This window comes from Camelus bactrianus, chromosome 7 (assembly GCF_048773025.1).
Source record: "Camelus bactrianus isolate YW-2024 breed Bactrian camel chromosome 7, ASM4877302v1, whole genome shotgun sequence".
NCBI classification, from domain to species: Eukaryota; Metazoa; Chordata; class Mammalia; order Artiodactyla; family Camelidae; genus Camelus; species Camelus bactrianus.
Genome location: NC_133545.1, coordinates 24,702,459 through 24,724,081, shown reverse-complemented (window position 1 = coordinate 24,724,081; position 21,623 = coordinate 24,702,459). Strand labels below are relative to the sequence as shown.

The following is a 21,623-nucleotide window of genomic DNA, read 5'->3' as shown; positions in this document are numbered from 1 at the left end:
TTGTGTTTAGTAATTTTGTCTCTACTGTACATTATGCAATCAAAACACTGCTTTTCAAAGTTACTTAAGTCAGTTCCTTTCATTCCCACCCTCTTTGGTGTGATTATGCCATTCATCTGAAATATAATTAAAATCATCTGTCACAATCTACCTTCAATCTTTAGTTCCTTCCACACCATAGTCAATTTTATTTTGTTTACATACAGTAAAATTCTCTCTTTGCAGTGGACAGTTCTGTGAGTTTTTACATAGTCATATTATCTAATACTATGATAAATGATCTTAACATTTCACTGTTTATTAACTTTTTTCTATGTCTATATGTGTCAAAATTAACTTCGTAGTATTACTTCTGTCCTATCTGGGAAAGAATCTACCAACAAAATAAAAAGATTAGTCTTACAGATTATGGCCACTGTGTAGACTTCGTCGACTTAATACTGTTTTCCCAAGGATCACATGAGATGATCTTACAACTTTGTTTGGTAGGAGAAATTGGTTTCAAGCTTTTGAGTTACCATACATGTCTTTCTCCTGTAGAAACATAGTTTTGGCCCTTGTGGATATTAAAATTCATCTTTAAAAATAAACTGAAATAAAAATAAGTGATCTTTCATTATCCAAGCTTATTATAGAATCTCTGTGATCCATATGTTGATTCTAAAGATACTTTTCAAAAGCCATATCCATACATAAATTTACACTGGCAACATTCCTTTCTTCCTGCTGCAGTGCTTTAAAATTCAAATGCAAAGAGACCATCCTTAAATTATCTTTCCTTGTGAGTGACATCCTCTATTAAGGCCTAAAGTTACCTCCAGCCCACACAGAACCAGTGTTCACAGAGTTTGTTGCTATGAATTTTAATAGTTGGAATGAAGAATAGTGAAATAGAGGTGTGAGATATTACTTGTGCTGAAAAAAACTTAGCCTCACATCAGTTCAGATATCCTTTCTGAACATTTAGTTTCAAAGAGGGGAATTTACAGAGGTGCCGACTACAGACTTGGATTTGAGAAGAAATAGGAGGCATGAGTCAGTATACCTACAGAGGGTGGCCTGTGTTTTGTCACCTGAAATCGAGAATGGCCTTGGGGGAAACTGCCTTGTGGCACCTCCCACGCAGTAAAGCTGAAGTTAAAGGGAGTGGAGTGAAATAAGATTTCTGTGCTGTGTCCCTGTATAAAGAATTTCAAATTTTATATAATGCCTGTGGAAAAAAAGAATGAACATCAGGTAAAAAAGTTAACTGTGACTTTTCTAGGTATCAAATGAGAGGTTGTTATACCAAAAAGTGGTTTTCCATCTTCCTTCGCAATGGAACAAAGATACAGGCCTGATCTATGACATGAAGAAGGATGGTTAAGTAACGGGAAGTTCCCAGCAGGGAGCACTAGTAGAAATGTGGAATGGTTAACAAGCGAAGGTGCTGGGGTTTCATTAGTGAAAGCATTTTGAAATCCATACTCACTCCTATGTTCACTACTTCCTTTTGAGGAGGGGAGGGGGATAGGAAAACGCACTTGATCACTAGCCTATTTCCAGTGCTCTTCCCATTAACTAACTCATTCCCCAGTTAAGGGACAGGTAACAAGAATTCACCTCTGTTGATTATGAAAGGAACAAGACTCACCACGGAAGAGAAAGCTAGCAGATGGTGAACGTTATTGGGAAGAAATCTGAAATGACAGGGGAAAGTTGTGAGTGCTAAGTGGTGTCTGGGAGCGAGTGGAGGACAGAAGACAGAGAGACGCTAGAAGCAGTGACTTGGGTGCAGCAGAGAGGGGGCTGGGTCCCGATGACCACTTCATCTCTCTCCGGGATGAAGACTTAAAAAGATGAGAGGCAGAATCTTGAGGGCCATCTAGGTCCAGACATGTTTATGAAAGTAATGGACACGAAATGGACAGAGTTTGCTGCTAGCATGGTTCACCCCCCGGTCTCCTCTCTCATTCTGGCTGCGGTTTCCAGACCCTTGTGCACTGTGCCCTGGTCAGCCAGTCCCTCTAGAGCCCTACACACCCATTTCATCCTTCCTCTTCTCTATTCCCCAAAACTCAGAAATTGAGGGTGGTCTGCATTCACATAGGTCTCTTCTTGTTCTTTTCCTTAAATATGCCCACAAAAGGAAGCTTTATCATTTTCTATTTTCTAACTGCTGGGGATTGTATTTCTTCCCTTCTCTGTTATCATCCCTCAATGTCCTCATATTGTGTTTCAAGTTTCCTGGATCCTGAAGGTGCCTTATGAGGGGGTAATAATACTCATAAACCATAGGCTGTTGTTCAGGTGCCTCCAGATAATCCAGGATTCTACTCCAGAAATTCTGATTCAGTAAGTCTAGAAAAGGATTGGACTTCAATTTTTTAAAGCCTCCTTGGTGATTTCAGTGAATCCACTGCTTGGGAACAGCTGGATCAAAGCTTATTTCAAAGTGAAAGATTCACATCAGAATGCAAAACAGCTATCTCAACCACGTACTTTTAAAAGTACTGAGTATTATATTATTTCTGTTTTCTTATCATTAATGTATCCTCTTCATCCTTGTGAGTGTGAGTGTGCAATCTCTCTTTATAAATAGATAGATAAATATTTGCACCTTTCCTTTTTCTCATTTCCTCTTCTTTAATCTCTTTGGCTCCTTTTTTCTTTTTCTCCTGCTACCTCTGACTGTACTACAGATTTACAAGCTCAAATGTCTACAGAAGATGGCCCCAGAACTTTTATACAAGGGGAGATAAGAGCCAGAAATAGTATAACAAAGGACGGCAAAGTGAGCAATCTTCAGCCTAAGGACTACGTGGCCCTGGGGCAGAGAGGGCACCGGAGGACCTTTAAGGGATGTAAGGACACCAATAGTTTAAATGGAATTAATTCTCATACTTCCAACATTCATTCACAATATTTCCTAACATTGACTACATTCTATTTCCCATCTCCCGTCTGACAATATCCCATCTCCTACCACAAGTCATACACTTAGTTATTAGGTATCTCACTATGGTACATTGTTCCAAGGGGTAGCAGCTTTCAAATTAACAAAGTAAGGGGCAATTGCAAATGCTATTTTGGGGAACCTCATTTAACGAGTAATGAGAGTACATTAAGCCTATCTTAATAAAAGCTTCCTGTCTTCCTGTATCTTACAGCGGTCTGAGATAAGTATGAAGAAATTGGGTATTTGTTAGGATGATCTAAAATTTGATATATTGTAGAACATGTTTACTCAGAGTGATGATTTCCCTTTTACAACTTAATCTCTCCATATTTAAACTATTATCAAAGGATTAATTACTGGGGGGAGGGTTTAGCTCAACGGTGGAGTGTGTGCTTAGCATGCACGAGGTCCTGGGTTCAATCCCCCATGCTTCCATTAAAAATAAATAAAACTAATCACCCTCCTCCAAAAAACCACCAAAAAACCAGAAAAAGCAATAAAATTTAAAAAAAAAAGAATTAATTACTAAAGAAGATGTAAGTAAAGCACATAGATAAGATTAAAGAAAAATATAAAGGCTGAACATGGATTTTTTTCCTTAAGTTTGAGTATTTCTTTTCCATTTTTGTCAATATTCATCCACAGAATGGGTTATGAGGTGAAATGAAAAATACCTCCTAGTAACCAAAGAACAAGAAGTACCCATCGTTCTAATTACAACAAATAAAACCTGCAGGTGCAAATTAAATGTGATGTCATCTAAACTTGGTAAAATTAAAGCATACAATAAAGTAATACAATTAAGAATCTATTTTGACTACAGAGTTACAGTAACCAATACAGTGTGGTATCAACACAAAAACAGACAGGTGGATCAATGGAACAGAATAGAGAGCCCAGAAATAAACCTACAGACCTATGGTCAATTAATCTTCAACAAAGGAGACAAGAATATACAATGGAGAAAAGATAGTCTCTTCAGCAAGTGGTGTTGGGAAAAACTGGACAGCTGCATGTAAATCAATGAAGTTAGGACACTCCCTCATACCTTACACAAAAATAAACTCAAAATGGCTTAAAGACTTAAACATAAGGCAAGACATGATAAACCTCCTAGAAGAAAACATAGGCAAAACATTCTCTGACCTAAATCTTACCGATGTTCTCCTAGGGCAGTCTACCCAGGCAATAGAAACAAAAACAAAAATGAACAAACGGGACCTAATTAAATTAATAAGCTTTTGCACAGCAAAGGAAACTGTAAGTAAAACAAAACAACAACCTAGGGAATGGGAGAAAATATTTGCAAATGATGCGACTGACAAGGGCTTAATTTCCAGAATATATAAACAGCTCATACACCTTAATTAAAAAAAAAAAAACTAATCCAAAAATGGGCAGAAGACTTAAACGAGCAATTCTCCAATAAAGACATACAAATGGTCAATAGGCACATGAAAAAAATGCTCAATATTGCTGATTATCAGAGAAAGCAAATCAAAACTACAATGAGCTATCAGCTCACACCAGTCAGTGTGGCCATCATCAAAAAGTCCACAAACGACAAATGCTGGACAGAGTGAGGAGAAAAAGGAACCCTCCTACACTGCTGGTGGAAATGTAGTTTGGTGCAGCCTTTATGGAAAACAATATGGAGATTCCTCAAAAAACTGACTTACCATATGATCCAGCAATCCCACTCCTGGGCTTATGTATCTGGAGGGAACTCCTGGGCATATATCCAGAGGGAACTCTTAATTCGAAAAGATACATACACCCCAATGTTCAGAGCAGCACTGTGTACAATAGCCAAGACATGGAAACAACCTGCATGTCTATTAACAGATGACTGGATAAAGAAGTCATGGTATATTTACACAATGAAATACCATTCAGTGATTAAAAAAAATAATAAAATAATGCCATTTGCAGCAACATGGATGCACCTAGAGATTGTCATTCTAAGTGAAGTAAGCCAGAAAGAGAAAGAAAAGTACCATATATCACTCATATGTGGAATCTAAAAAAGAAAAAAAAAAAAAGGAAAAAAGAGGATACTAATGAACTCATCTACAATACAGATTCAGACATAGTAAACAGTCTTATGGTTACCAGCGGAAAGAGGGTGGGAAGGAATAAATTTGGGAGTTTGAGATTTGCAAATGTTAACCACTATATATAAAAATAGGTGAAACACAAATTTCTTTTGTATAGCACAGGGAACTATATTCAATATCTTTTAATAACCTTTAATGAAAAAGAATATGAAAACAAATATATATAGAAAAAAGAACCTATTTTGTCAACTTATATAATAAAATGTATATAGACATACACACAAGTCTCACATATGTATATATACATTATATGTAGTATATATAATAAAATCTTCATTCCAACTTTTTAATTCACCTTATAATATGTTTAATATTTACCATATTCTGTTAATATACATAAAAACACACAGTAACTACTGGGTCAATTAGTTTTTAGTAGTGATACTTTCTTTCTTTTGTTATGCATAGGAAAAGCTTAATATTAACATCCAAAAAAAAAATGGAGTTATTTCTGACTTTTCAAACATAATTCTTTTTTAATTATTCCCCAAGCTAAACATCACAGTCTAATATATGAATGCACACCGATTTGCTTAAGGAATACTATGCCCTTTAGCATCCTCTTTGCCTCATAAATAAATTATATTAGATATTCATTTAATGCATTATTAAAATAAGTAATGAATAATAACATATACATTTATTATTGTCTCTAAAACCTTCCCAAAACTTACAGTAGTTACATTAGTATTAATTACATCATTTCAATCTTGAATTGACTGCTTTTAGTAATCTTTTATGAGATATATTCCATAATTTATCTTAGGCATTTTTATTATAGTCTGAAAATTCATATTTATGTAAATGTTTATGTAAACTGAAGGAGCCAGACTTTCTGACAGAAGTGAAGTCTAATTTGACTGATTATGCTGACTCTGAGGATTGGCTTTACTAATTATATTATACAGCAGATATTATGCAGAAATTTATGGGACCTCAGGTCCTCTAAGAAGCACATGTCAAGACACAATCAAACATGCAAGAGATTCACTAGGGAAAAAAAAAATCTATGGAGAAAAAGGAAGGAGAAAGAATTGGCAAGATAGCCTTCAGATTACTGTGTGATTCTGACACCTACAAAAGGAGAGGAGCAGGAAGAATAGGGTAGGAAGAGCCGCAGGCTGCAAAGCAGTTCTCAGAGTTTTGACCATGGATATGGAGAGCCCTGAGTCAAAACTGCCTATTCGAGGGACCTCTATTCACAGGAATGGGCTGGCACCGCTATCCCCGCTACTGGATGTGAGCAGCACAAGGAAAATACAGCCTCAGTGCAAACCCAGGGGTGGATCCAAGGAGCAGCAAGGGGGGTATTAGCCAAGAGAGCTGAGTGACGTGATCCAGAGCTGTCACAAGTTGAATGAGTTAAATCTATAATCTGTAGTCTTGAGTTTTGAAAAGAATATATTTAAAATATGTAATACAATAAAAGGCATTCTTAACCAAAATGTTGTATTGGCAAAAGTCTCTTAAAATTAACAATATTTTAATTTTTATAGATTGGCATATTGGGTTAAAAAATGAAAAAGTCTTAAAAAGTCTCTAAGTGAAAAACAAAAAAACAATTGATATAATTAATAAATCATTCGGCAAGTCTTACTAATTATCAGAATTAGGAAAATAAATGATTATAATGACTGAACAAATCCTACTGTAAGCCGGGTGGTTTTCAGTTCTTTGCCTTGCACAAAATTAAGGAAGAATCTATCTGAGTCACCAACTGATATATCAATAAAAATTATTTTTAAAGAGGGAACTCTATATGCTTTTTAGCATACAATTCACCAGTTTAAGGAATTAAACGACATCACCAAAAAACTGAAATTCCAGTTTACATAAATGTTTTGTTGCATAGAAGTATGACTGTGATCAACAGAAGAATTTCAGGCATTAACATATATTAATTAGCTCAAGATAAAGTTCTGTAAGGGAAGCAGGAGTGTGAAAATATAATGTATGCATCATAGTTGCAAGAATGTTTAAGTAGTTGATGAAGAATATCCAATTGCTATTGTATCAGTTTCACCTTGGAAACTGGAAGGAGCATCACTCCCACTATTGCAACAAAGAAAAGCTAGAATAGCATCAGATTACCAAGTTTCCTTAACCAGTCAGAGGACTGAGGGCACAGGGCAAACCAAATGACCAGAAATCTGAGGACAGGTGGCTGCAGGGAGAAGTACTTGCTTATCTGTGGCTGATGACGTCGGAAACCACAGACACCAATAGAGTCAGCTGAAAAAATTAAATGAATTACAAAGGGATGAGTCTAGGCTAATATGATGGTGTGAAGCTCTTGAAGGCCAGATTATCCAGAGATACAAGGTCTTCCAATCTCTTTCTCACTGTTCCTCCATAAACCCCACAAGGCACTCGCTGAGATGCTTGGGAAGAATCCAGAGAAAGTTCCCTTGTGGTGCAGTTTGGGAGAGGGATCAGCAACCACTGCTGAAGAACACTGACAAAACATTTCAGATGTTAGCCTCCTGAGCCTATCCAAATTCTCATCTGGTTTGTGTTTACTGCAGACCTAAAATTCTGGAGATGAAAGCACCATAGAGATTATCTGGGCTAAATGGTTCATTGTAAGGATGGAGAAATTAAGTCACTTATCCAAAATAAATACAGGGTAAAATGCAGTATCAGGACCAAAACCAAAGTCTTTTCTAATATTCTGCAGTACCTTTCAATGACACCTTCTAATTCTTTAGCTGTGGTATGCACATACATTCCAGCCTAAACGACACGTATGGGAACGCTATAAAATTGTAAGTTAGATTTCCTGTCCAACCTGTGGAATCAGTCACATTCCTCTAGATAACGTGCGTGCATATGAGACAAACAGACTGTGGGTAATATTAAAGTCAGAAATGCTCATAAGCATGCCTGCTTCAGACAGGTGAAGTGTGGCTGCATTTCTCTACGTGAGCAATGCTGGCCAATGAAAATACAGACCTCTGCACACAGTGCATTGTTTAGTTTCCTGATTGGCACCCCTTCCCGGGAATGTGGTCAATCTTTTTCAATAAATACGAACTTCTCAGAGGCATATTTAGCCTTATTCATAATACACCATCAGAACAATTCAGAGAACAGAAAAAGAACATGAGAGAGAAAGAAGACAGAAATCTCAGAGTGGTTTGCACAGTTGAAAACATTCATCATCCAGATTTCATAGATGAGTAAACTACTTAAAATAAATCTAGTTTGAGTGAACACCCTTATTTCTTAGACTGAGTAGTTTTAAAACCTAATACATTGAGTCAATCTGATATACTTACATATTATTTTAGAGGAAATAATTTTTATGCCCAAAGTCAAATTATGCATTACACATATAATTGCATAGGAATAAAAACCTGCCTCAAACTTTTCTTCTCAGAAATGTGCCTTTAGCTTATGTATGGATCTGAGGAATATTATATATGCATAGAGTCAAATATATAAAAGACATGTGACTGAATACTTATCTTGAAAATATTGATTTTATTCAATGAATAGCACTTGATCATTCTGCATTTTTTATAAAATAAAACTATACTACAACTGCAACATATTAGATTTGTTGAATATAGCTAAAGCACTGCCTAGAGTGAAATTTATAGCACGAAATGTTTCTATGAAAACAGAAAAAAGATTTTAAATCAGTGCTCTAAGTTTCACTTGAAGAAACTAGGAAAAGATAAGCAAATTAACCCAATGTAAATAGAAATACTGAATTAATACAAGTAAAAGTAGGTATTAATGAAACAGAGAGAAAACAACAGAGAAAATCAATGAAGGCACCAATAAAAGAAGAGGAAAAGATATCCTTTTCAACAAATGGTGCTGAAACAACTAGATATCCATATTAAAAAAATTTTTAATCAATCCTTATCTCACATAACATACAAAAATTAATTCAAGATGGATCAAGGACCTAAATGTAAAGTTTAAACTACAAAGTAGAAGGAAATAATATCTGCTCAACTTTGGGGAAGGCAAGCTTTTTTTAGAACCACAAAAGCATTGACCACTGGAGAAACATTGATTAATGGGACTGTAACAAGTTAAAACCTGTTAGTCATGAAAACACACCATTAATAAAATTAAACAGAGAGCTAGAGAAAAATATTCACAATATACGTATCTAACAAAAAGCTTGTATCCAGAATTTATAAAGAACACTTACACCTAAATAATAAGAAAAACAACTCAATTAATGAATGGGCAAAACACTTGAAAAAACACATTCCAACAGAACTCATCAGAATGATCAATATGAACATGAGGAGTGTTCAACACCATTAGTCGCCAGGGAAATGCAAATTAAAACTACAATGAGATGCACGTAACATCCACCAAAATGATAGAAAGTCTACACCACCAACTGCTGGTGAGGATACAGAGCAAATAAAAATTCTTATAGGTTGTTGGTGAGGGTGTGAAATAACACAACCAGTTTTGGAAAACTGTTTAGCATTTTCTGCTAAAGTCAAAGATACACCTATTCTACAACCCAGTAATTTCAATTCTAGATATTTACTCAGTAGAAATGAAAGCATATATCCATTAAAAGGCGTGATAAAAGAAAGTTCATGGCAGCTTATTTATAAGAGCCAAAAAAAAACTGGAAATAATCCAAATAAAATATCATCCAACAATAAATATCAACAAACTGCTGAGACATCCAACAACATCAGTGAATCTTGAAAATATTATATTGAGCAGAAGAAGCCAAGCAGAAAAGAGTCCTTTATAAAACATGAGAACTGACAGTGCTTATCTTTGGTGACAAATCAGACTGGTGATTGTGTTTGGTGGGTGGGAACTGACTACAACGGGCCACAAAAGTACTTTCTGAGGTAATATCAATGTTTTTTAACGTGATTGTCATATTGGTTATACAGGCATACACATGTTTTGAAATCCATTGAATTATACATTTAGGATCTATGTATTCTACTGTTTGCAAATTTTACTTCAACAATAAAATTATGCAATAAAAATTAATTCCTTATGAACACTTCAACCATTGCAAATAAAAATTACAGGTATATTGGGGGAATTCGGGATTCTTTTTGTGAGTCATAGGTTGCCAGATTTGCATCTTGTAAAATACAGCTTTTGTTAAAAGAATAACACGGCTATATTTGCTATTTCTTATCATAATGTTTTTATTAGTGTATTGGTGTCTTTAAAACAAAGTATTATTATGATACCCAAATACCCAAGACTGCTTTCCTTCTCTGCACTTCCGTAACTCATGAAGGGAGCCTGACTGGTATGTGGCATTTTGGCTTACGTGATAAAGTTTTTCCTTAAGAGTTATTCACAAGGAAAAGACGATCTGAAAGGCAGATCAAAACCTGCTAGTTCAAATAATAATGTGCTAAAAATAATTAATATCTCTGAAATTTTGTCCAAAGAAAACAACTGAAAAATACATTGTTAATATAAAACAGTAAGGGGTTTTGTTTAGCAATAAGAATTTTTTATTCTGTATTAGAAAGCAATTTAAAATTTTTTTCAGCTCAGGGATTTTTTTCCTGGCCACTTGCTATGCGTAATAAAAATTAAATAGTTTCTTATTCATACTGGGAGACCAACTCTAGTTGATTTTATTTGCAACAACTTAAAAACAGGTAAGGAGAATAAAGCTATCACAATATATAAATTTTTTTATTCTAATAATTGGTATTTTTAAAACTTTCACACTCCTAGAGAATATCTGAAAAATTATAAAGCCTAAAAAGTTCAAGACCGCACACAGTTCTTTGTTTCAAAGCCAAATCAGTCTCCCCAAGTTTGAGAGAATTACTGGCTTTACAAATTAGAAAAGAGAGAATTAGTGAGTTGTTGTCTTCCTAAAATTGCCCAGCTGCCTCTAATTTGGGAAGGATAAATGCAGGTTAGGAAGACCGTTGGAAGCTGCCAAACACAAGCTTTAGCAGGAAGCCAAGCTGAGTGGGAGGAGAGAGACAGAGCAATCCATTTGCAGATAAAGCTCTTGTAAAGTTGGGGAAGTATTTTTTTTTTTCCCTGAGAAAGTGCTTTGGAAAGTTCATAATAACCTCTTGAATACTTGTAAAATTCACAGCTGTGAGGTATCAGCAGTAGCTGTTCACACTTTATACACCTGAAACTTCCACCTCCAGGAAGTAGAGTTCTGTCTCTTTTGAACGGTTTTCACGTATAGTAAAAGGAGACGGTGAGGATAAGGGATGACACTTGGATCAAATTAGGATACAATGGCTTTGGACAAATTCCCACAGTGCCATGTCACTACTGTACAGTTAATAACCACGTAGGCCACTAAGACAATGCCCAGTCAGTGAAGGATAAACCTAATTGCGCGTGTCTCCTGTCAACATGTTGCGTATGAAAGAATAAAATAAAGAGGATCATGGAGTCTTAAACACTTAGAGCAAACACACATTAATCCTTCATTAAACAAATATTTAACACTTCCTGTGTCTCACATGTTTTATAAACACACTCTAATTTTTAACGATCCTATAGCTGAAATAATGCCAACCTCACTGTATAGATGAGGAGGCACAGAAAGATAGCAATTATTTGTCTGTCTGTCTACATGGGTTCCTTGAGGGCATGGATAGCACTTTACTTGTCATCATGCCCTCAAGGCATAATAACTAATTCACATTAAACTCAAGGAATAAATAAATGTTGGATAAATTAGCGAATGAATGAATGAGGTACAGTTGGACTGACCTAGAAAAACACACCGGATTGGAATAAGCAGGAGCAGGGAGTGAAGGTAGAAAAGAGAACCAGGGGGGATTTCCAGCATCTCTCAGAGGGATAGGCCTATAGGTAGAGCTGAGAACAATTTGAAGAGCTATGAGGAAGAAATAACCCAATTTCCTTCTTTCAATTACTTGTTCTTGTACCTAATTCAATTCACAAGTCCAATACTGACATGAAATATCAAACTCCAGAACACTGTTTCGTTGGAGAGTCAGGAAAAATAGACTTCTGACTTGTGCAAAACTTTATCCTCTGTTCAGACCGATTTGTGTTTGCATCCCCTACATTAATCTTCACGCCAAGTCACTTGAATCAGCGATGATTAAACATTGCTGAATTCACTTTTGATATGCTCTTAATTTCAGTTTTGACACAGTGTAAAAATGTCAGCTCTCTAGAATCTGAGAACAATCACTCTTAGTATGTATTTGTTGAGACTGTAATTTAATGCTGTATCGTATGTGGGAGAGAAGAATCTCAAATGCAGTTTATGTATCACAAACATCTTGCAACAGCTGTCCACAAGTTCTTATGAAAAAAGCAGACTTTGACTCTGTAATTATCACAAACTGTTCAGATTCGACAGGTTCATAGTTCAGTATGTATTTTCCTTTCCTGATTACATGAATGCATATTTATGTAATTGTGTACATTTATGGGGACTGTAATGGAAATATTTCCTCCTGAATCACTAAGACTGAAAATTGAATATAGGTGTATGTTTTAAAATTAACAGTCACTGATAACATTTTAATCTATTTTTAAGTGTATTAGATGTTGTGCAATATAAGAAGTGTTTTTTAAAATATGCAATGCATTAACTTTAAGCTGGAAAAAGGATTAACAAATTCTCTCCAAGGCAAGAGCATGCTGAAGACTTCTGGTTTCCAGTCCAGCATGTGAAAGCTTAGAAGTCACCCCTCCGCCCTAACAAGTAAAAAGCTAAACAAACTGAAAAATCAACAACTCTTCTAAGATCCAGAAGAGATGTGAGGTCACAGGACAAACCACTAACCCCCCATATGGGACAGAATGAAAGGCAAATACAGAGAATCACAACCTGCTGGAGCAGAAACCTCTGTCCTTTCAGAGGCCATTATCTGAGAGCCCCTAGAAGATCTGCTGTTTGTTTTTTCCCCAGGGCACAGACCTCTAGTAAATGACATGAGTCATTTACTAGAAGAGATACTACAGAGTTTTTCAAGGATGCTGGTAATCCACTTATGAATGCATTTATTAATGGCTTGGTGAAGACCCTCTTGTGGAGAAGACACACCTTTAAGAGTTGTCTGAAAAAGCTGCACATAACAGATGCACTCCAATAACCCATCTTCCTGAATAATGTTTTCCAGGGAAGTTCAGGCATTTCAAGCTCATTGATACAGGCTACTTTCAAGTTTAGGCTTCCGTTAACACATAGAGCAATTCTCAGGGCCACAAGACAACACATGAAATCCTGAATGCTAGGCAAGAACATAAACTTGGCTTGATATCTTTTTAAATCCTTTTTAGTCTAATACCTTTACAATAAATTCTTATACATATTTCCCTGACTCTCAGTAAAAATTGACATGATCCTGCAACTCCTTCAATATACAGGCTAACTCAGACCGGACCATACCTTGTTCTTCCTCACCTTAGCATGAGAGCTTACCTGGGTGCACGTCTCAAAGACAAGACACCTCTTTAAACCTTACAGTCAGGCTCCAGACTAATTTTTAGCCACATCTTCCCTATATATACAGGATATAAGTAATTTCTGTAGAGTTGTCTTAATGGCTTTCTCAATTTCTGGCCAGGTATGTATTGGACAGTCAAGGCTTCCAATTTATCCTTTTCTTTATGCACTCTTTCTAGTGTAAGAAATAACCATCTTATGTCGCAATCTTTGTCATCAAACTAATTGCCGGAGCCATTTGAGCTCCCTGTGCTTATCCTCCATCTGCCTCCACTGGTGATATTTTGAGTAATCATGATGCTACCACATGCTCATATTACCAGTGTCCCATTTCCCATGAGGAGGGTACCCAAATGGTCCTCAAGTATGTGAGCAGCCCAAGCCTAGGATTATATTCAAAAGTCCGTTTGCTGGGACCACTCCTGGTACCTATTACTGTTTTGTTCAGGGTCCAGCAGGACCTGGTTTATTTAAGAAGTATTTAGTAAAAGGACTGTTTACAAAGGGAGAGGACACTGTTTAAGTAAATAAAAAAGTGAAGCACTGTAACCTAGCTACAAAGGAAAGCCATTATCACCAATAAGCTGAAGCAGTAAAGAAAAGGAATGAGTCCCAGAATTCAAAGAGTTGTAGAGTAGGAGGGATGACCATCCAACCGGAGCTGTGGTCTTAGGCAGAGAAAAGCAGTCACTTGACAAAAATAGGCCAAAAAGCAGATGGGAGAAGCCAGGGGAATAAATATCCCAACCTCTTTCTTTCAGACCTCAAATTTCCTGCTGATGCTTCCTACTGACCAAATCCAGCTGAGGGAGGCTATGCACACATGGATGCCGGGCTAAGGGTCAGCCTCCAAGGGCACGGACCAGAGAAGGGAAGGGAAGGGCAGCGCTGAACAGGTACATGATGAGTATCCAGAAAAAGCCATGTGCTTTCATCTTTTCATATATTTTTTGGATTTGGTTTTCTATTATTGTGTTTAGGATTTTTGCATCTATATTCATAGTGCAATAGGCCTAGCATGTTTTTTCTCGTACTCTCCTTGTTAAATTTTGATATCAAGGACATGCTGCCCTCACAAGTTGAGAAGTGGTCACTCTTCTTCTATTTCTTCAAAGCAGAATAACTAGTAGATTTAGAATCATTCATTGCTTCAATGCTCAGAAGTGAAACAAGATAATTCTACTTGCTTTCCATTGGGCAAAGCATGTTACATAATCCCGTCTCACTTCAAGAGGGTGGAGAATTGCAATCAATCACCCAGTGTTCCTGGGGAGAGAAAAGAAACAGCATTTTCTACCTCTTGACTCACTTTTTTTTTTCTTCATTTCTAAGGATATCCATATCAAGAATCAAAAAGTGTCTGAGGTGCCACTCTAATTGCAAGCTAGCAAGTTTGGTGCCACGACTTCATAAATGATAGCAGAAGACACAAGACTCATGGGTCAGAGATAAAGCACAACTTATTGTTCACAGAAACAGCAATCAGAGTATCAGGATTTTGCCCTAATTCCCTCAGGATGACACCAAGTCCACGTGACACACACACACAGTGAGCTGCTTTACAGACAGAGGATGCTGGGCTTAGAGGCTCTGAACATTTTACAGGAGATAGTAAACACTATCTCTATCTTCAAAGCTGCTTGTTATACACATTCCTTGGAAAAAAAGAGAACTAAGTAGCTCTGCTCAAAAGACATGCAGAAACATTAGAAGCCTACGGAGAACTGTTTCCCAACTGACTTTTTGTTTTAAACCTAATTTCAAACCTAACATAACGATTAATTAGCCATTTATATTGTGAATAATAATTTATCAAAATAATTTCTTCTGCTCTGCTATATTCTCAATTTCATCCTTGATATTAATATTGCCACCAATTTTCTGTTGTCTGCATTATGACTGATACAGTTTTACTAAATATCTTTACATGTCATTTTGTTTGGGTACATATCTGGTACACAGCATCTAGTTCACTCATTTGATACCATACAAGAATAATTATACTTTACTAGAGTTTTGATTTACTCAAATTTATGCACTGATATTTTTAATCTTGTTTTTCTCTTATATGTACTTTCTTTCTATTAACCTAAAAAACAAAACAAACAAAAACCTTATTTCATAATAGTTCTTAAGTTTGTTATTGGTCTCTTTTCCTCTCTAGAAATATGGAGTTTATAATTCCATTTTCATTCTGCTAGCAGTTGCCTTTAAATTTTTTTAGTTGCTTTTAAATTTTTAAATTGAGTATTTGAGTATCTACTTTCTTACCTACATATCTATTAACTCTTCTCCCCTTAAAAAGATTTGGAACACTTTTATCCCTCTGAACCTTCATACAGCAGATGTTTAGTTAGAATACTCAGGGTATTTTTTTTTCACGGATTCAGATTTTTTTTTTTTTTTTGCAAATAGATTTTTATTTGAAAAATTATTTTTGTCCATTACATTGTGTCATAACATACAAGTGAGGATCATTTAGAAAGGATCTTGAAGTTGTCGTGCTCACAGCCATTTTTCATGTACAAGCTCACATCCAGACTTGACCCCACCATTTCGAGGGAGCTGAGTAGAGTGGGCACACGTAGACTGATGAGATGCTTCTGCCTAACAGTGTCTTTCTGTTGACTTCAGAAAGAAAAAATCCTCAGGTCATTTTTTAACCCTCAAAATTCAAAATTCTTCGATAGAAATGTTCCTCCCTCATCTTCTGGCATTTAGCATTGAGGAAGAGAAATCCACGCTGTTGCTACTTTTTTCTTGCAGCTTTTCCCCTCCAACTTGAGTGCTTATAGAATTTGGTCAATATTTTTGAAATCCAGAAATGTCATGACGTTGTGTCTATGTGTGTCTGTCTCTCTATGTTAATTCTTCCAGTATTTGGTAGACTCTTTATACAGCTAAGATTCTGTGCCTTTTCAGCTTAGGAAAATGAGCTTTAAATCTCTCTTTGCTAGTAGTTTCTCCTCTTCTACTCCATTATTGGCTTGTGTTATTTCTAGCGTAGACAGAGCAAAGCTGTTAAACTTATTATTTTTGTTTATCTACCTCATTTCTTTGACTTTTCCTCTGACTTCAAGGGGACCCTCTCTTGAGCTCATCCACCAAATTTCTGTTTTAGCTTTCAAGTACCAAATCTGCTCTTCATTGCCACCAAGGTGGGGGTTTTTTGTAATTCAGCAATTGTTTATTTTATGTAATAGCAACTTTTCCCAGTATCATCTTCTCCCAAAGGATGAAAAATGCTATCAAATATCCTTAACATAATTAAGAGATTTGTTAAACGAATATTTGTTTCCAGTCCTCAAAAGGATCTTTCTTTTGATTTTTGAATCTTTAAATATATGGTGGCTATTCTTTGTCAGTTGGTTTTTGCAATATTGGGATATAAAATTTCATTCTGCTCTACTGTTTAGGCCTTTATCCATATCATACAGTCTCCCTAAAGGAGAAAGAAGGAACATCTTCCACAGTTTCATTTGTTAGTGGGCCAGAGTAGGTGTGTCCATGAGGTTCTAAACTAGAGGAATGCAGATACTCTGAAGGCAGAGAGGAACTTAACTTCTTAACTAGCTGCTTCCCAATATCCTGGAGCTAGGATTCTAGGAGTAACAACCTGATTTCCCCTCTGCTGACATCTCCTCCAACCCCTTATGCTGTGGATTTTTGGATATCTGTGAAAAATGAGAATTGGAGTTCTAGCAAGATAGAAAAGAGTTTACCAGAAGAGCTGACTTTATTAAAGAAAGTCTGTCGTTGCGCTGTTTTGGTTTTTTTTTCCCCTCTTTGTGGTTATTCTCCCAGCCCTAAATTAAGATGCTGTCCCTTTTCATATGTGATTCAACTGTTCTGGTTGTCCTGCCCCTCTCAGCTGTGCTCCACAGTCTTCTATCACTGTAAGCAAATGCCATCTAGTCAGATGCTTCACTCCGAGGTCAATAAAGGAATTCTCAGTGTCCTTCATTTGCCTCTGTCTGACTATTGCCCTCTCACTGCCTGCCTCCCCAGCCCTTCCTACTCCGAGCTAGGGGATTCTCCTGAACTGTCTTGTGAAACTCTGCTCATTGTCCTTCCAGTGTAAACCCACTTTTGTCTGTGTTAAATCTTAACCTTTTTATCAGTGATCAGAATGGTCCCCAATCTAATCCTATCTGTAATTTACTGTTTAGAAAGTTCCCAGAACATCTGAATTGTCTATGAAAATTTGAAAATAATGGCGGCTTTATAGCACTTCCCTTTTTGATGTTTAGCTCCTTAAATATCCACGTGCCATGCATTTGCCAAGTAAAACCACTGTGGACATCCTAGAAAATATGTTGTTAAAGTGTTGGAAAATATTTTGTAAAACAAATATTAATATTTAGATTGAATTCCTTGTTTCCTTGATCACTAAGCTTGAGAGAACAGCCTTGCTAACTGCTGACTGGAATTGGGAGAATTCTCTCTCTATACATACACACATACATAATTATGTTGTGTGTTGAAATACTACTACTTGAATTACAGATCTTCATTTTCACTTTTAATTCTCTCTCAGCTGGATATCTTCTCCTGAGCCAGCCAGACCCACTCCCTCTTATCTCCTTTGATCTTTGCCCTGAAGCTGTATGAATTGTGTCCACAGAATTCTGTCTTTTCTGGTTTCCTTCTGGGTTCTGCCAGCTGGAAATCCAAGCAGGAGACTGGAGGAAGGGAGAAGATGAGATCAGAGTGTTTGTCTGTCAGGCTCATGAGATCATCTGGGCCCTGACAGCTGGTCACTGGTCCTCCCCGTTATCTTCTTTACAGTCTGTCCAGGTTCCCAGGCCTCTCCCTCCCCAGATTCATTGGAGATTAGGGTAGAGACAGCTTACCTAATACTGAGCCCAGGTTCCTACACTGTTCCCTCAGTTTCCCTACACTCTGCCCAGGCTTTATTAAAAAAATCCCTTTAAAGTAAACTCTCCTTGAATCATCCTATTTTGAATGTGCTGCCAATTTTGTTAAGACTGACTCATTATCCTGTTCATCATTGTGGGTCCCTGCCATGCATGTGGTCAAGGCTATTCTTTTGGTTTATTAGGGAAAGGAATTGTTAAAGTTTACTTGACCAAGTTTATTCTTCTTACAGAGTTCCTTTTTGCCCCATTGGGGGGTTTTCTACCATAGAACAAAAGATATTTATCCTGTCTTCCAGCATGGAATGTACATTTTGTTTGTTTATAAATAGTTTCAGTTTTTCCATTGAAATTTTGAGAAGAATGGAAGATGAAGCTAAAATGTGAAGATTCAAATATTTATATTAAAACATAGCATCTTTTATCCTACCTGTAAGGATTTTCATGAAGGAGAATTCTATAATGTCTCCTCTCATCCATATACTGATTATTCTCCTTTAACTACATTTTATCTAAAATAAATATGAGTTGAAAGATAAGCCTAACTTTTGTTTTTCTGTTGATTTTAACTATAGTGTACCTGACATTTTTAAAAAATTTAATATGAAAAATAAGTAAAATAAAACGTTCTCTTCACTTTAAAATATTAATTTTGGGAACAAAATTGTACTTAAATTTAGCACTAACTGTCTAACAGTAAAGGGTTTATATAGGAAAGTTCTCTTCATACAACTTATGACAATATGAAAAACGATTAAAATCAACAAAAAGATAAAATTCTATTTCCATATTGTGTGACCTCCGTATTACTCTATTAGCAGTGGACAAAAATGCTGATCATCAAAAAATACTCCTGGATCTTCTAAGGGCTAGGCCTCTGGATTTCTATAATCTTAGGTGTGGTGTCTGTCTGATGATTCTTTCTGATCTCATCTACTTCACCATCATCAAGTAAAAATGCAGCCAGCAGTGGAATTTGAGAAAAATAGTTCTTAGCCAGGAAATGTTTGTGTTTGATCTTGTGAATAAACAAGGGTTCATATCCCTGAAAAGAAAAGAAAATCAAATTCTATTAAATGTCACAGATATATTTTCCAAATAAAAACACTTTTATGCCTCAGTGCCTTTGCTTCTCAGTTCTCTCTGACCAGAACACATTTTTTTTCTTACTTTGTCCATCATCTTTCAGAGTTCAGCTTTTACGACGCTTTAACCTGGAAGCCTCTCGATTCTCTCTCTGACCTCTTTAAATCCAAATGAATCCCTCCTTCTTCCATGCTTGCAAGCCCTTTCATGTATTTTAATTGCAATATTCAGTTCATTCTGCCTTGAATTTCACTATCTGCTTGCGAGTCTCTTCCATAGATAATAAGGAAAATTCCTCAAAGATTCAACCTAGGTCTTCTTCATATATGTGTCTCTTGGCACCATAAGGCAAATATTCAACCAGTATTTCTGTGTGAATGCTCTTGTCACCTTGGTTCTCTTCAAATCTATGTCAATACTGATATAATTACCAACTTGATTTTTTTCCTAAAATTAGTCCTTTCCTCCATCTTTCCAGAGTTCAAAATAGAGATCACAATGGTGTTGTGACAATGCAAACTTCTCTTTGGTCACCCTTTTTACTGTCTTAGATATGAGTTCCTGCACCATCTCTCTTCTGTTTTCCAAACAGAAAATGACCTTCTTGCCTCTGTTAAGTTTTTGTGCCTTTCCGTTTTTAGCTGCTCTTAATTAATTTTTAGGCTTCTTGTCTCTCTACAGCTATAACAGCACTTTGAACGTTGTTACACAGCTTTGCCACATTATAAGACAGTCTGTTTTCTTTTTTTTTTTAACATTTTTTATTGATTTATAATCATTTTACAATGTTGTGTCAAATTCCAGTGTTCAGCACAATTTTTCAGTTATTCATGGTAAGACAGTCTGTTTTCTAATGAAAGGGGCACACTGCTAGTTGCCAAACTCAATATTCATTCTCTCTTCCATTCTATATTTAGAGGATTGATTTTATATAGGGGCCTGATTCTGTATTTTGCGACATGCTCAGTTTTCTTAGCCTTTATTATAGCTAGAGAAGGCCATATGACAAGTTTCTGGCAGATAGATAGATATTTATATATACACAATATATTTATATATGTATATATTTTTAATAGAAGCCATTAGATAAAGCTTATAAGAAAGTTTTTTAGAAGTGGGAAGACTCATCTGTTAAGTACCTTTAGGCTTTGCCATATCCAGAAGGTGGGTATTATGCAGGAGATGAAGTAGCTATCTTATCTCCAAACGAGTACACAAGCATTAGGATTAAAGCCAAAGGTTAAATAACGGCTGAGGAAGAAATTAGGGAGCCTGGGTTTCTGAGAGCACTGGAAAGCTACCATACAAGCCTCCAGCTGCTAACCTCTGGGCTTCTTGTTTCATAAGACAACTGACCCCCTATTTGATTAAGTTATTATAAATTGCTGACTCTGCTATTTGCAGCTAAACTTAAATGCAACTAAAACAATAAAGAATTGTGTCCATTAGATTTTCTTGTTTTTTCCCAAGCACTAAGCACAGTATGTGGCACATTCAAAAGTAAATTCTGATTGAATTAATAAAAGCCATCTATTTTCTTTATTAATCTTAATCGACTCTTCTTTTCAATCAAATCACAAATATTAAGGATACCTACTTCTACAACTTGTTTCCTGAAAGTTAAGACATCCCCTGACTAAATACCCCTCCACAATGTCAAGTCAAGTAAAGAAAGCCCTGGAGAAAAGCAGCCAAAGGCTCCTTATTCTTACAGAAAGCATTATGTAGACGTATCCTGGGCTTATCTTTAAGTTTCCTCCCTATGGTGTATACGTGTTTATTATTCAGCAATGAAAAAAAAGAATGGAATTCTGCCATTAGCAACAATATGGGTGGACCTAGAGAGTAAGTATTATGCTTAGGAAATTAGTCAGACAGAGAAAGACAAATACTTTTCACTTATATGTGGAATCTAAAAAATAAAACAAACAAATGTATATAATAAAACAGAAACAGACTCACAGATATAGAGAACAAACTAATGGTTACCAGTGGGGGGAAGAAAGTGGGTGCAGGGCAAGACAGGAGTATGGCATTGAGACACAAACTACTGTGTATCAAATAGGTAAGCAACATGGATATATTGTACAGCATAGGTAAATATAGCCATTGTTTTATAATAACTTTAAGTGGAGGATAATCAGTACAAATATTGAATCACTATGTTGTACACCTGAAAC

The 21,623-nt window shown here is 36.1% G+C and overlaps 1 protein-coding gene across 2 annotated transcripts in view; it reads right to left on the bottom strand.

The window, feature by feature from the left end:
* IQUB (IQ motif and ubiquitin domain containing) overlaps positions 1 to 21,623 on the bottom strand; it is a 166,134-nt gene that overhangs the window by 94,336 nt on the left and 50,175 nt on the right. The window contains exon 13 of one of the 2 annotated variants that reach the window (XM_010947593.3): positions 8,897 to 19,402. The exons of the other annotated variant lie outside the window; for it this stretch is intronic. Coding sequence (XP_010945895.2) covers positions 19,220 to 19,402 — 183 coding nt within the window. The 3' untranslated portion in view covers positions 8,897 to 19,219. Of the gene's footprint in view, positions 1 to 8,896; positions 19,403 to 21,623 lie in introns of those variants that run through there. 2 annotated transcript variants of the gene reach the window in all.